An 11,855-nucleotide genomic window follows, 5' to 3' on the forward strand; every position below is an offset into this window, starting at 1 on the left:
CCATCATGACTAGCAGCCCCATTGGGGAACTTGCTGGAAATGTGAATTCTCAGGCCCCATCCCAAATCCACTGAGTCAAGAGCTCTGGGAACAGTGTTTTGACAAGTCCTTCAGTGCTACTGATGCACGCTCAAGTTTGAGAGCGACTGGTGTACCAGACAGTACTTGGCTCTGAGCCTGGATCCTGGAAGGAGCCACGTCAATCTCAGTTGAATCTGAATCTGGACTCGGTACACCTGCCAGGCTTGAGGTCGCCTGTGAGCAGAGTGCCACCTGCTGGTGACAGCCGGCCTGTGTCTGTGCACACATAAGGATCACACAGGGATTCAGGGCTACTACACCCACCGGCAAGGAAAGCAGAGCTGGACACCAGGGCCAACTACCTGGATGTCTGCTCCTCCCTCCCCTCCACTCTCCCTGGAGAAATCAGGTTAGAGTGAATGTCAAGGGCAGCTTTCAAGGGCCCAGAAAAGTCACCAAAAGATAGCAGCAGTGAGTGTGTTTGAGTCAGTGATAGCAAGTACTCCTCACCACGGGTTTAAGTGTCGGATACACTGAAGGGAAAACAAACAGACGGCAGCCCTCCTTCCTCTGCTCCACTTATGCACGTGCTCCCACTGGAGTCACTGAGCTGGGGACAGCTTTGATGACTGGTCATAGGCCACAAGAGGGGCCACCCATAGTGTCCCATGTGGCCACCTGCTCTGTTGGCTACCCAGCTCTCCTGGGTGGGAGAACTTTGTATTTTCCTGCTTTTTATTCCAGCTGTGTGTGTGTGTGCGCGCGCGCGCACATGCATGTCTCCTGAACTGGATCGTGATCCTTTTGCTTGGTTCTTTGGCTTGTACTGAGCAGCATCCCCCCAGCAGTATTGAATGGAATTGATGAGGCTTTGTGCTCACCTTAAGTATTTGGAACAAATGCTGAAAAGTTTTGAGCCAAAACATGGAAAGATCACAGAGAGAACAGAAGAGAGAAAGAACACACACAGGAGCCTACCAAACCCTGTTTGTAGTGGCTCAGAAAATAAACTAGAGAACAACAGGATAGCAGGAGATACACCTCTGCAATGAGGAAAGGTAAAAGCAATCTGGAGGCTCAGTCTGTGGAAGACAAGACTGAAGAAATTCAATTTTCTTTTCTTTAAAATTTTTATTTATTTATTAGACACACACACACACACACACAAACACAGAGGCAGAGAGAGAAGCAGACTCCATGCAGGGAGCCGGACGTGGAACTCGATCCCGGGTCTCCAGGATCACATCCTGGGCTGAAGGCGGCGCTAAATCGCTGAGCCACCCGGGCTGCCCAGAAATTTAATTTTCAAGAAGGCAGAGGGAGCATCTGGCAAAGGGTGCTGGCTGTGGCCAGCTTCTGAGAGGAGTGCTAGGGGTCGTGATCCTAACACTGACGTGGAAGAGACTGAGACAGTGAGTCTGGTGCGTCTGTGTTCTCTGCGCTTCGATCTCTCCTGGGCCCTGAAGACCCCACGCAGGCTGTTGAAGGAGCAAGTCTGACCACTGTAAGGCTTCCCTCCTGAGGGAGGACTCTCCAGGGGGGAGGGCTGGAGAACGGGTGCTGTTCCTTCTCATTCTCCAGCCCACGTTGGGCAGAACCTTTCTCCTCGATCCCCGTTCCATAGGTGGGATAGGCTGTGGCTCCAGACAACATTGCTGGAGACTAAAGGATGTCGGAAGAGTAGACAGAGCGAGAGCCTTCTGGATGGTTGGAGCTGGCAGCTCTAGGAGGCTGGCTCACTCGCAGGGCACAGGGGCCCTGACCTGATAGGAGGGCTGCCTGCCACCCCGCATGCTGGCCCTTTGTAAGGACAGGAACAGCCTCACCTGGTAGCCACCTCCTGGCCTTCCTGTCTCCACTTAGAGGGTGGCGTGTCTTACCTCACCAGGCAGGAGCCACTCCAATGCACCCTGACACCTTCGGAATGAAACCCAAGAGACTCCATCTCTAAAAACCATGATTTTGTGCCACCCGAGAACCTCAGCATTGGGTCAGGTTACACACATCTTAGAAATAAGACAGTTGTGTCATCACTAGTCCATGGGAGACATGATTTTTGCTCTCGAGGAACCTAAATAGTGCTTGACAGTGTTTAATTAAATACTAACTTGTGGGATCCCTGGGTGGCGCAGCGGTTTAGCGCCTGCCTTTGGCCCAGGGCGCGATCCTGGAGACCCGGGATCAAATCCCACGTCGGGCTCCCGGTGCAGGAGCCTGCTTCTCCCTCTGCCTATGTCTCTGCCTCTCTCTCTCTCTCTCTCTGTGTGACTATCATAAATAAATAAAACTTAAAAAAAATAAAAAATAAATACTAACTTGTATTCATTCAACAAACACACATTTAGGGCCGCTGCTAGTGCCAGGAGCAGCACCAGATGCTGGAGATACTAGGATAATGAATAAGACCAGTATTCCTTGCCTTGTGGAACTTATCAGCTGCAGGGGGAGGGAGATGTGGAACAAGTAATACCGATGTGAGGGGGCCAGGGGACCCCAGGAGCCTTTAGCAGGAACGAATGTAACTGAGGGGGTGAGAGATGTCTGGGGGACCCCAGGAGCCTTTAGCAGGAACCAATGTGACTGAGGGGGTGAGAGTTGTCTGAGCAGAGCCTGCAGGGTGAGGAAGAGCCGGGCAAGGGAAGTCGGTGCAGAGGCGTGGAGGGAGGCGTTTCTGAGCAGCAGGGGCCTGGGGAGGGCTTCCTGCAGGAGCTCTGAGTTCAGCTGGGCCTTGAAGCAGCGAGGCAGGTAGCAGTATTTAGGGATGGCACAACCATGGGCCTGGGTGCTCCAGTCTCAAAACTGTAAAAAGGAAGTAAGGGAAAAAGAGTTCCTTTTGGAGAGGTCCAACTTGAGTAGCTGGCCAGGCATCCACCTGGGAATGTTCAGGGGGCACTTCCACATTAGAAACATGGACCTCTGGTGCAGAGGGGTTCAGTTTTCCAAAGAAGAAACTATAGAGAAGGAGACTGGAAGCCAAGGTCCAGGTGCTGAAACACCTGGGTGGAAGAAGGGAGCCAGCCTAGAAGACAGAAGCCCGTAAGAACACGTTCTGTAGAAGCTCAGAGAACGGTTCTCCAGGAGGGAAAGGAGTGGCTTCTCCGTGCCAGACGAAGCTTCTAGGTCCCCAGAAATTGGCAGGGGAGCACAGGATAATTCACGTAAATGAGTGAGCATTCAGAATGCATTGTCTTAGTCCCTACCCTTCTCCCAGAACTTCACCTTCTCTCACCTTCCTGCTAAAAGTATCCCCAGAGGCCCCAACACCAGATCTACAGCAGATGGCCATCCCTGCGGCTTCGGAGGGAGGAGGCCCAGGTTCTCTGCCTGGTGTCAGTGGCCACCTGACCTGGACAGCTAATCATGGGACGCCAGCATTGCCTTTGAGTGGCAATGAAGGAGGCCATGGGCTGCTGCGGGTAGGCAGGTGGGATGAGCAGGCTAGGGCAGGCCTGCCTGACTGCTCGGCACTGAGGTAGCCTCCCTCCCACACCGGCTGTCCCAAGTCACTGCCATCCTTCACTTCCCACAGAAGGGAGTGCAAGGCTCACTGGGAGCGAGAGAAGCCTCTCCCCTATGTAACAGCTATGCTCCATCGAGGAGGATAGGGCTTTCACGTACCGCTGACTGCAGGCCCCAGGCTTCCAGCACAGCCTGCCCTGGGCGCTGCCTCGCTGCTGCTTTGGACCCGGCCTGGCCTCACAGGAGAGGTGGCGTTCTGGCCACTGGGGCTTGAGCCACACCCAGGGAGCCGCTGGGAGATTCCAGAAACCAAGGTGTAGCCAGCCTGATCCAGGAACACATGCCACCCAAGCCAATTAAACTTTTCTGGCACCAGAGTACCTGCACACACACACCCCCCCCCTTAGGCCCCCAACCCATGCTCTGCTAGAAAGATATAAAGTTTGGGAAGAATGGGTGAGTGGATACAGCTAGAAGGGAGGCAGTTGTAATGAGGTTTGCAGTTTGGAGGCAGGTGGGCTATTCTGAGCAACTCACTTTTCTTCCTAGAACTTTAAGCTTCCCACCAACAAAATGGAATTAGGCCACCTGGTTTCGGAGGATTGTCGTGAATAAACAGAGAACCAGTGAGCTTTCCAAACTGTCAAGGTCAAGTGTTGCTGGTTTCCATGACCAATGTCGCATCGAGAATTTTCTTCTTCCTTTTCTTTTCTTTTTTTTATATTTTATTTACTTATTCATGAAAGACACACACAGAGAGGCAGAAACATAGGCAGAGGGAGAAGCAGGCTTCTGGAAGCTTCTGGAAGCCTGATACGGGACTCGATCCCAAGATCCTGACCTGAGCTGAAGGCAGATGCTCAAATACTGAGCCACCCAGATGCCCCGCATTGAGAATTTTCAACGTGAAGTCCATGGAGCCCTATTTGGAGGGAATTTATAGACTGCCTGAAATAATGTGTAAAAATGCATGTAGGGGGCATCTCTCTGGGGTGAGGATGTGTAGCTCTCAGTAGTTTTTAAATTTTATTTATCTATTTATTTTTTTCTCTCCCCCATCAGCAGCTTTTTAAAGAGGTCTGGGACCCTACAAGTGTAAGACCCACACACAGCACAAGTCTGTCCCTGTCACATTTCAGATGAGTTACTGGAGACCCATGATTGCACAGCTTGTCAGAGGCACTTGCTCAGGTGGGACCCCGGCCTCCCACCCTCCACTGCTCCCTACGGCTCCTTCCATGTCAGATGAGGGGAGGAAAAAGTTAGGGAGATCAGGAAGGGGTGAGTAGTCAAGAGGCAGAGCCCCGTGTCCTACTGGGAGTCAGGAGCCTGTCCTCTGCGTTACCAGGATAAGGGGAGGGGAGAAGTGTGAAGCCCCAGGCTAGGGAAGGCCCAGGAGGCCCCTCCTGGAAGCACAAGCTGCTGAATAAGTGAGTCATCCTCCTGGTCTCCCTCCCCTTCCCTGCCCCTTAGAAGACTCAGAGGAGGAAATAAAACTGTCTCCTTGACACTGTCTTGAGATGACCTCTCTGCTTCTCAGATTCCTCTTCTGGAAAAGTTAAAGATACCATGTCAAAGCTTTACGGAAACCTGTGAAAGGCCCCATGTAACTTAAGGTAGTCATAAGCCAAAAATGCAATTTATTGAGCAACTACTGAACAGCCACTGGCTGGATGCTTTGATGGAACTGGCATAAATGTTGCCACTTCAACAGGCCTTCTCTGACCATCTGGTTCAAATAATCCTCTCCTCTCCCCCACCCTCCAGTAATTCTCACGCTCCCTGTTTCTTTCCTTCCCATCACTTACTATAACGCATGTTCTTTTTCTGAGTGTTCTTTTTCTCCCCTCTCTCCTCCACTAGACTTGCCATGAGCAGGAGTCATGTATGTCCATATTAACACACAGCCTACCACCAGTCATCCCTCAAATACTTGTTTGTTTGTTTGTTTGTTTTTTTCAAATACTTGTTAATGACCACATGCCTGCCTCTGATCTTCACAGCAGCCTTATTAGGGAGGGATTATTTTCATGCCCACTATACAGAAGAAGAAACTGAGGTTCAGAGAGTCAAAGAGACTCGCTTAAGGACACAGTTTGCTATCACCTGACTTTAGCTCTGCTTTTTCCCCTTGAAGGACTTAAAGACCGAGAGAACCTAAGGGTCAGAAGTGGAAGTGTGGGTCCAGCAAAGTGGCTCACGGGTTTAGCCACCACCCTGTGCTCAGCCTTCCCCAGCCGAGCTCTTCCAACCTCTCATTCACCCCAAAGGAGCTCCGAGTCATCAATCCACAGCCACAGAGCTGAGGCCAGTCCAAACTGGCCTGTTTATTTTCCAAGCCAAGTGACAGCCAGTCCTTCCCCTCCCTCCAGAGCTATATACAGCTGGGAGTCCACACCCCACTCCTCTTGAACCTTATATAGCAGATAAATTAGCGAACTCTTTTATAAAACATTGTACAGGGAAAATACATACATATACATAGGGCCAGTGCTAGTGTTGGGGTGGAGTTCGCTTCTTGAACACAGGTAACCAGATCCTGCCCCATCAGGGTACTTAGCACTCTCCTTCCCTGAAATGGCTCACCTGCTGTCCCCACAACCTGGTACGGTGTGTGGCTGGTTACCTCGAGTCATAAAGGTTCAACATCTTGCCCCCAAAAGGCACTGCTTCCTGGCTGCTCCTACCACCCTGCTCCTCAGGTGGGCCCCTCCCTGCCCTTCCTCCTTACCGAGGCAGCCTGCCTCAGCCTGGTCCCAGGAATTAGGCCCATCAAAGCCCGAAGACAGGGAAGACAGATAGAGGACTATTGTCTCCTGGTATGTGTGGGGAACATATATCATCCAAACTAGGGCTTCTTTTGAAAGTGGATGGGGGTCTAAGTCACTGGAAAACAGGCATGAACCCACACTGCCTGGGCAAAGGACAAATGGTCATCCTACTGATTGGTCTCCCCTGATCTGAACAAGCCCAGTCCTCCCACTCTAGACTTCCCAAAACGCACTCCCCATTGCAGCAAACACCCCTTGGATCTCAGTGCCCATCTCCACCAGCTCTCTCTGCCTTCAAACATCCCTACTATGCATTTTAAAGCCTCAATAATACTGGGGACCTGTAGTGTTGGGATTGGGAAGGGTGGTTGGGTTTGATGCCACCACCAAATCCCAAATGGGTTCTGGCTATGTTAGACCTTTGGTATCAAGCCCCCACACCCTCTGGCTCGTTGCACCCAATCCCCAAAATCATGGCTGCTTGGATCTGAGAAGGAAAACAAGGCTTTATCCTCTGTCTTCCAATCCCACACTGGCCAAGTCTTCTTTCCCTAGGCTTCCTGGCAGCTAAGGTAGCTAAGAATCAGGGCCAGAGCCAATGAGTCCCCCAGCCCCCCAACCTCACCCTTGGCCAATGCAAAGAACGCTGTCCCAGTACCTTCTCCACATGTTGTATGTGAACATTCCTAATCCCATCTCAATATGGCTTCTATGCTAGGGACTCCAGGAATCACCTCTTGGGGTGGCAAATGGCGGGCTGGCTAAAGAGATCAATCTATAGTGCCCTGCACCTCTACCCAGATGGAGCTGGGCCTCAGCCCTCTGGGGGCACCAGACCAACAATCACAGTCATGGAGATGGATTCCCATTCAGTTAGAGCCCTGCCCCTTGCTTCTAGAACTTGCCCGTGGGCCACGCTTAGAAAACTGCTCTAAGTAAGTCTTGCTAAAGTTAACAGTCCCAGGTAGGGAAAACTCAGGCTCCAGGCCCTTAAAAGTTCCTCCCACCTTCCCAGGCCCATCCCAACGTGCAGACAGTCCACAGCCACACCAGCGCTTTGGGAAACAGAAGCCCACTCTTGACCTTTCCACTGTTTCTCACTCATCATCTGCCTGTATTTGGGTAACAAAGACTCCTCCATGTTTAAGTCAGGGTGCCTAACACCTGCCTCCTCCCTCCCACCCCCACAAAAAAAAAAAAAAAAAACGAGTGCCCAGATCTGACCCCCTCGGAGTAGAGCTGAGAACACCACCCTGGGCTCAGGATGGGGGTTTCCGGTGGTTCCCAGAGTACACGTAGGAGATGGGATGGCGGGTCCCAGGCCTCACGGTGAACGTGTTAATGGGGCTTCCGTAGTGGGGGGTGCCGTGGGGAGACCTGGGATGGGGCAGAAGCAGGAGAGAGGTGAGGTTAATATTTGCAGCCAGTTCACCAATAGCCCTCCCATCTCCCTCAGGGCACAAGTGGAAAAGATACGGGCGGAGCACTGTGGTATCTGCCCAGCAAGCCGGTGTGGACAGGGTGGGACCCCAGTCAACCAGTATTGTTTCAGCAGACCCAGGGCTCCTCCTCCCGTCTGGGCTTGGCTGGCCACAGAATAGGGCCTAATACCCTGCTGCTCTGGATCCTTCTCTGGATGGATGGGAAATCCCCATTCGCAAGGACCATTCAGATCCCCCTGCAGACACCACAGCACTCTTAGCCTGAAGCCCTGAGTCTCTAGAGCGTGGGAAAGAGAGCGCAGAAAGAGGGGGGGCTGGTGGAGAAAGCAGGAGGGTGGGGAAAGAGGGTAAGGGAGATGGTGGGAAATAAGGAAGCGGGTTCTGGAAGCGCCAACAGAGCCCTTTGGAGGTAACGCGCCTCGCGTGCCTCCTCTGCCCAGGGAGCGGGAGGAGAGAAAACCCAGAGACTGTCCCCGCGGGGGGCCCGGCCCGGCGGGCTCCTCTGCCCCGCCCCCCCCCCCCCGCGTTCCTCGCCCCGCCCCCTGCTCACCTGCCGGCCGCGGGCCCGAGCCGGTAGTCGCCTCCGCCTCCGCCGCCGCCGGTCGCCTTGAACTTGGCCTCGCCGCGGGCCGCGCCCTCCGCCGACAGCCTCCGCGCGTGCAGGCCTCCGGGGGGCGCGCGGACGCGCCGCAGGTCGGGGCCCCCGGGCGGCCCGAAGCAGCTGGGGGAGCTGAGGCTGCGGCCGGGGCCGCCGCGGGGCTGTCCGGGGCTGCGGGGGGGCTCCCCCACGTACAGGCGCTTCTTGATGAGCGACCCGCCCCCGCCCCCGCCCCCGCCCGGGCCGCGCTCCGGGCCCCCCGCGAGGCGCGAGAAGCCGCGAGGCGCCCAGGCCTGCTCCACGGCCGCGAAGGTGTTCCGGGGAGGGGACGCCCGGCGCCCCAGGTGCGGGGGGGCCGGGGCCGGGGCCGGGGCCGGGGGCTCGGGGTCGTTGCTGAACTCGGGCGGCGGCGGGATGACCTCAAAGTGGAACTCCCCGCCCTCGTCGTCGTCGTCGTCGTCGTCCCTCTTGCAGGAAGGAGAAGGAGGGGACGAGAAGGATTTGGGCAGCAGGCGGCCCTGGGACAGGTTGGAGGACGCCGGCCTCTCCCGGGCCGCGGGGGCCTGGGGCTCTGCCTTTGTCGCGTTGTGCCTGAGGCTTGGCTCCCTGGCCTCGGGGGCTCCTCGGGGCTGCGGCTTCCACTGACTGAGTCCGGCGGCCAGCTGGGGGTCCTTCTCCGCCTCCTTGGGTAGCTTGGGGACCACGGTGAAAGAGTTGGGCTGGCCCTCCGTGTGGAAGATGCTGTCCGAGCCTGCTTGGGGCTGGCTGCTGTGGTCACGGAGGCTCCCTGGCAGGGCGGACCGGCCCAGGGCAAGGCCTCCCGGCCGCCCCTTCTGCGCCCTCTGCCTGGCTGCGAGGAGCAGAGCCATCGGGGAGCCTGGCTGCACCAGCTCCCCGGTCACCGGATGTCTGAGGACGTCATCTGCAGGCTGGGCTGAGGCGGGGGTGTTGGCTGGCTGCCGCTGGGGCTCCTTCACCTCCGCAGGGTCTCCCGACCCTACAGCTGAACCTGTGGCCGGCGGTGCCAACCCCATAACAGCCTCTTCTCTGGGGCTTCTCTGGTTGCGATGGAGCTTGTAGAGAAATGTCACCTCTTCTCCGCCAGGGGATCTCTTTGGTGGGAGGGCTGGAGATGGGTGGGTTCCCAGCATAGGAGGCTTACTGGCCTCTGTGGGGTGCCCTCCTGCCTCTATCTGGAGAGGCTCCGTAAGTTCTTGAGGTTTCAGCTTCTCCCACTGACCACCTGGGACTAGGTTCTTCTCTATCAGCTGGGATGATGTGGTGGGTACCGCTGTGGCTGCGGATGGGAGGGCAGGCCCAGGCGTGGCCTTGGGTGGTGCGGCTGGTCCAGGCGTGGGCTTGGGTGGTGCGGCTGGTCCAGGCGTGGGCTTGGGTGGTAAGGCTGGCCCAGGTGTGGCCTTGGACTGAAGTGGTGTGGTTGGCAGAGGGGTGGTGGATTGCGGTGGCAAATTCTTGGCCACAGGCTTAGAGAATTTCCCATTATCACCCCTGTTTTCAAAGATTCTTCCCCCTTCCAGCCGAGGTTTGGGAGGCAGAGACCCGATGCTGGGCTTGGCTTCCTTCTCTGCTGATGAGGAGAGCCGGGCCTCCAGCTCACTCCGGATCTGCCGGACACTGGGAGTCAGGGAGTCTTGGGGGATGTAGTCCACGGGGGGGAGGGTCAGGCTGGTGGCAGCCCCCTTCTCTGGCAGGCTGCAGGGACTCTTCTCAGGAGCGCTTGGGAGGACCTCCTTCTCTGGCAGGCTTGGAGGAACCTCCTTCTCTGGCAGGCTGGGGCCGTTCTTGCCCTCCTTCTCCTGAAAGGCCGCTGTTGGGCCTGCCTTGTGACTGAGGGGTCGGTCCTCCCTCCTGGAGCCACAGAGATAGGCCGCGAGCTCACTCCGAAGCTTTTCCATCTGGCTGGGATCCCGCCAGTCCACAGGCGCTGAGGAGGCCGTGTCCTCTGGGCTGGGGGGGTTAGGTTTGGGTTTGGGAGCAGGGGAGCTGGGTTTGCGGCTTTTTATGAACCCAGAAGGTAGAGGAGCTGCCTTCTGAGCAGAAGGTAAAGGAGGGGCAGCTGGGGGCAGTGGCGGTGCTGGGGGAGGTTGCGGGGGTGCAGGAGGTGGGAGGGGAGGGGCCGGTGGTGGAGTCTCTGCATGTTCCTTCGTCCAGGACTGGGCCTGGCCCAGCCTGGGGCTGCCTGGGGCTGCAGCATGCTGCTCCCCTGGGTGGTCTGGCTCAGGGGCCCTGTTCGGGTAGACCTGGGACGCGGGGCGGATGTGGAAGGTGGGAGGCAGTGGGAGTCGATTGGGGGCTTTCTTGGTGGCCACTTCTTCCTCTGGAGGAGTTCCCTGTGCTTCCTGAGCTGGGATGGATGAAGTCCTGACTGGGGTTGGGGGAGGCACTTTGAGTGAGCGGGGGAAAGTAAGGTGGGAGTCCGGCTTAGGTCCCAGAAGGCTCCCCTTTGGCTCAGCTGGGCTCGGCGGGGGGCTGGTTCGGGGGGTCTCTGTCAGCCTGCCATTCAGTGCTACCTCCGATTTCCACTTGGTGACACCCCCAGCGGGGAAGAGGTGAGTCCCTGTTGTATGAGGAGATGCTGGGGGTGCTGGGGCTGGCAAAGGGGGTGGGGGTGGGGCTACAGAGGCCAAGGGTGGGGCAGGAGGAATGAAGTCCGGAGGGGTAGGTGTGGATGGGGAGGAAAGGGTGGAGAGGGGGGCTGGGACCCCTAATACTGGGGGCGGAGGTGGGGCCATGCTGGGTGGGGGTGGGGGTTCCAGCAGCAGGGGAGGCGGTGGGGGAGCCATGGGAGGTGGAGGTGGAGGTGGTGGGGACTCCTCTCGAGGTTGCCAAGTGTCTGGGGGTGGCCCCGGGGCTGGGCCTGGGGGCGGTGGGGGGATGAGTGGGTCCTGCCCATAATGCCCAGGTCTTAGGTCACCCACAGAGCTGTACAGTCGGAGGTTGCCGTTGACTAGTGAGCTGGTACCTGAAAGAAGGGAGAAGCAAAGAAGAGGACACAGTGAAGCAACCAGCCTGGCCCATCTCTGTGTGCACAGGGTAGGGCGGCGCCCAAGAGAATAACTGGCCAGTTTCATGCCTTTCCTCCTGACCTGGAGGGATGTCTCCAGTCTCCTGAGCTGTGCTGGGAGTGAGCCTCTCCCTTCTGGGGCGGGGGGGCTGACTATGCTGGGCACAGCCTCTGGAGCCCGGACTGAATATTCTGTTTGCTTCACTCTTCTCTGCCCTGCTGTGTGCCAGGACTCCCTTATTCTCTGCCTACAGAGGGATTGAGCCGATGGGAGCTGCTGGCAGATCAGAGGGTGGGGGCAGAGAGGCCAGGGCATCGATCCTCGGCTGCCTTCTTGATGGGCCCATAGTTAGCAAGGGCTGCTCTTCCATCAACTTAGCCACTGTCCCACAGCTCAGATACAGGAGTAGCTCCCTACTGCTCCTTCGGCCTCTCGGGGTATCACCATCCTCTTCAGTCCTCAAACTCTGTTCACACTCTTGTATATCATCCCTTTATTAAATGCTTTGGTGATGCCCTTTGAGTGTGCCAGTTGTTTC

General features: G+C 56.6%; 1 protein-coding gene across 1 annotated transcript in view; it reads right to left on the reverse strand.

The window, feature by feature from the left end:
* Window positions 1–5,767: 5,767 nt before the first annotated feature.
* C12H6orf132 (chromosome 12 C6orf132 homolog) overlaps window positions 5,768–11,855 on the reverse strand; it is a 33,011-nt gene continuing 26,923 nt past the window's right edge. Inside the window, exons 4-5 of the mRNA XM_038554056.1 lie at window positions 8,244–11,274; window positions 5,768–7,628 (exon numbers count right to left, since the gene is read on the reverse strand). Of these exons, the coding sequence (XP_038409984.1) occupies window positions 7,511–7,628; window positions 8,244–11,274 (3,149 nt within the window). The 3' untranslated portion in view covers window positions 5,768–7,510. The remainder of the gene's footprint in view (window positions 7,629–8,243; window positions 11,275–11,855) is intronic.

This window comes from Canis lupus, chromosome 12 (genome assembly GCF_011100685.1).
Source record: "Canis lupus familiaris isolate Mischka breed German Shepherd chromosome 12, alternate assembly UU_Cfam_GSD_1.0, whole genome shotgun sequence".
Classification (NCBI taxonomy): Eukaryota; Metazoa; Chordata; class Mammalia; order Carnivora; family Canidae; genus Canis; species Canis lupus.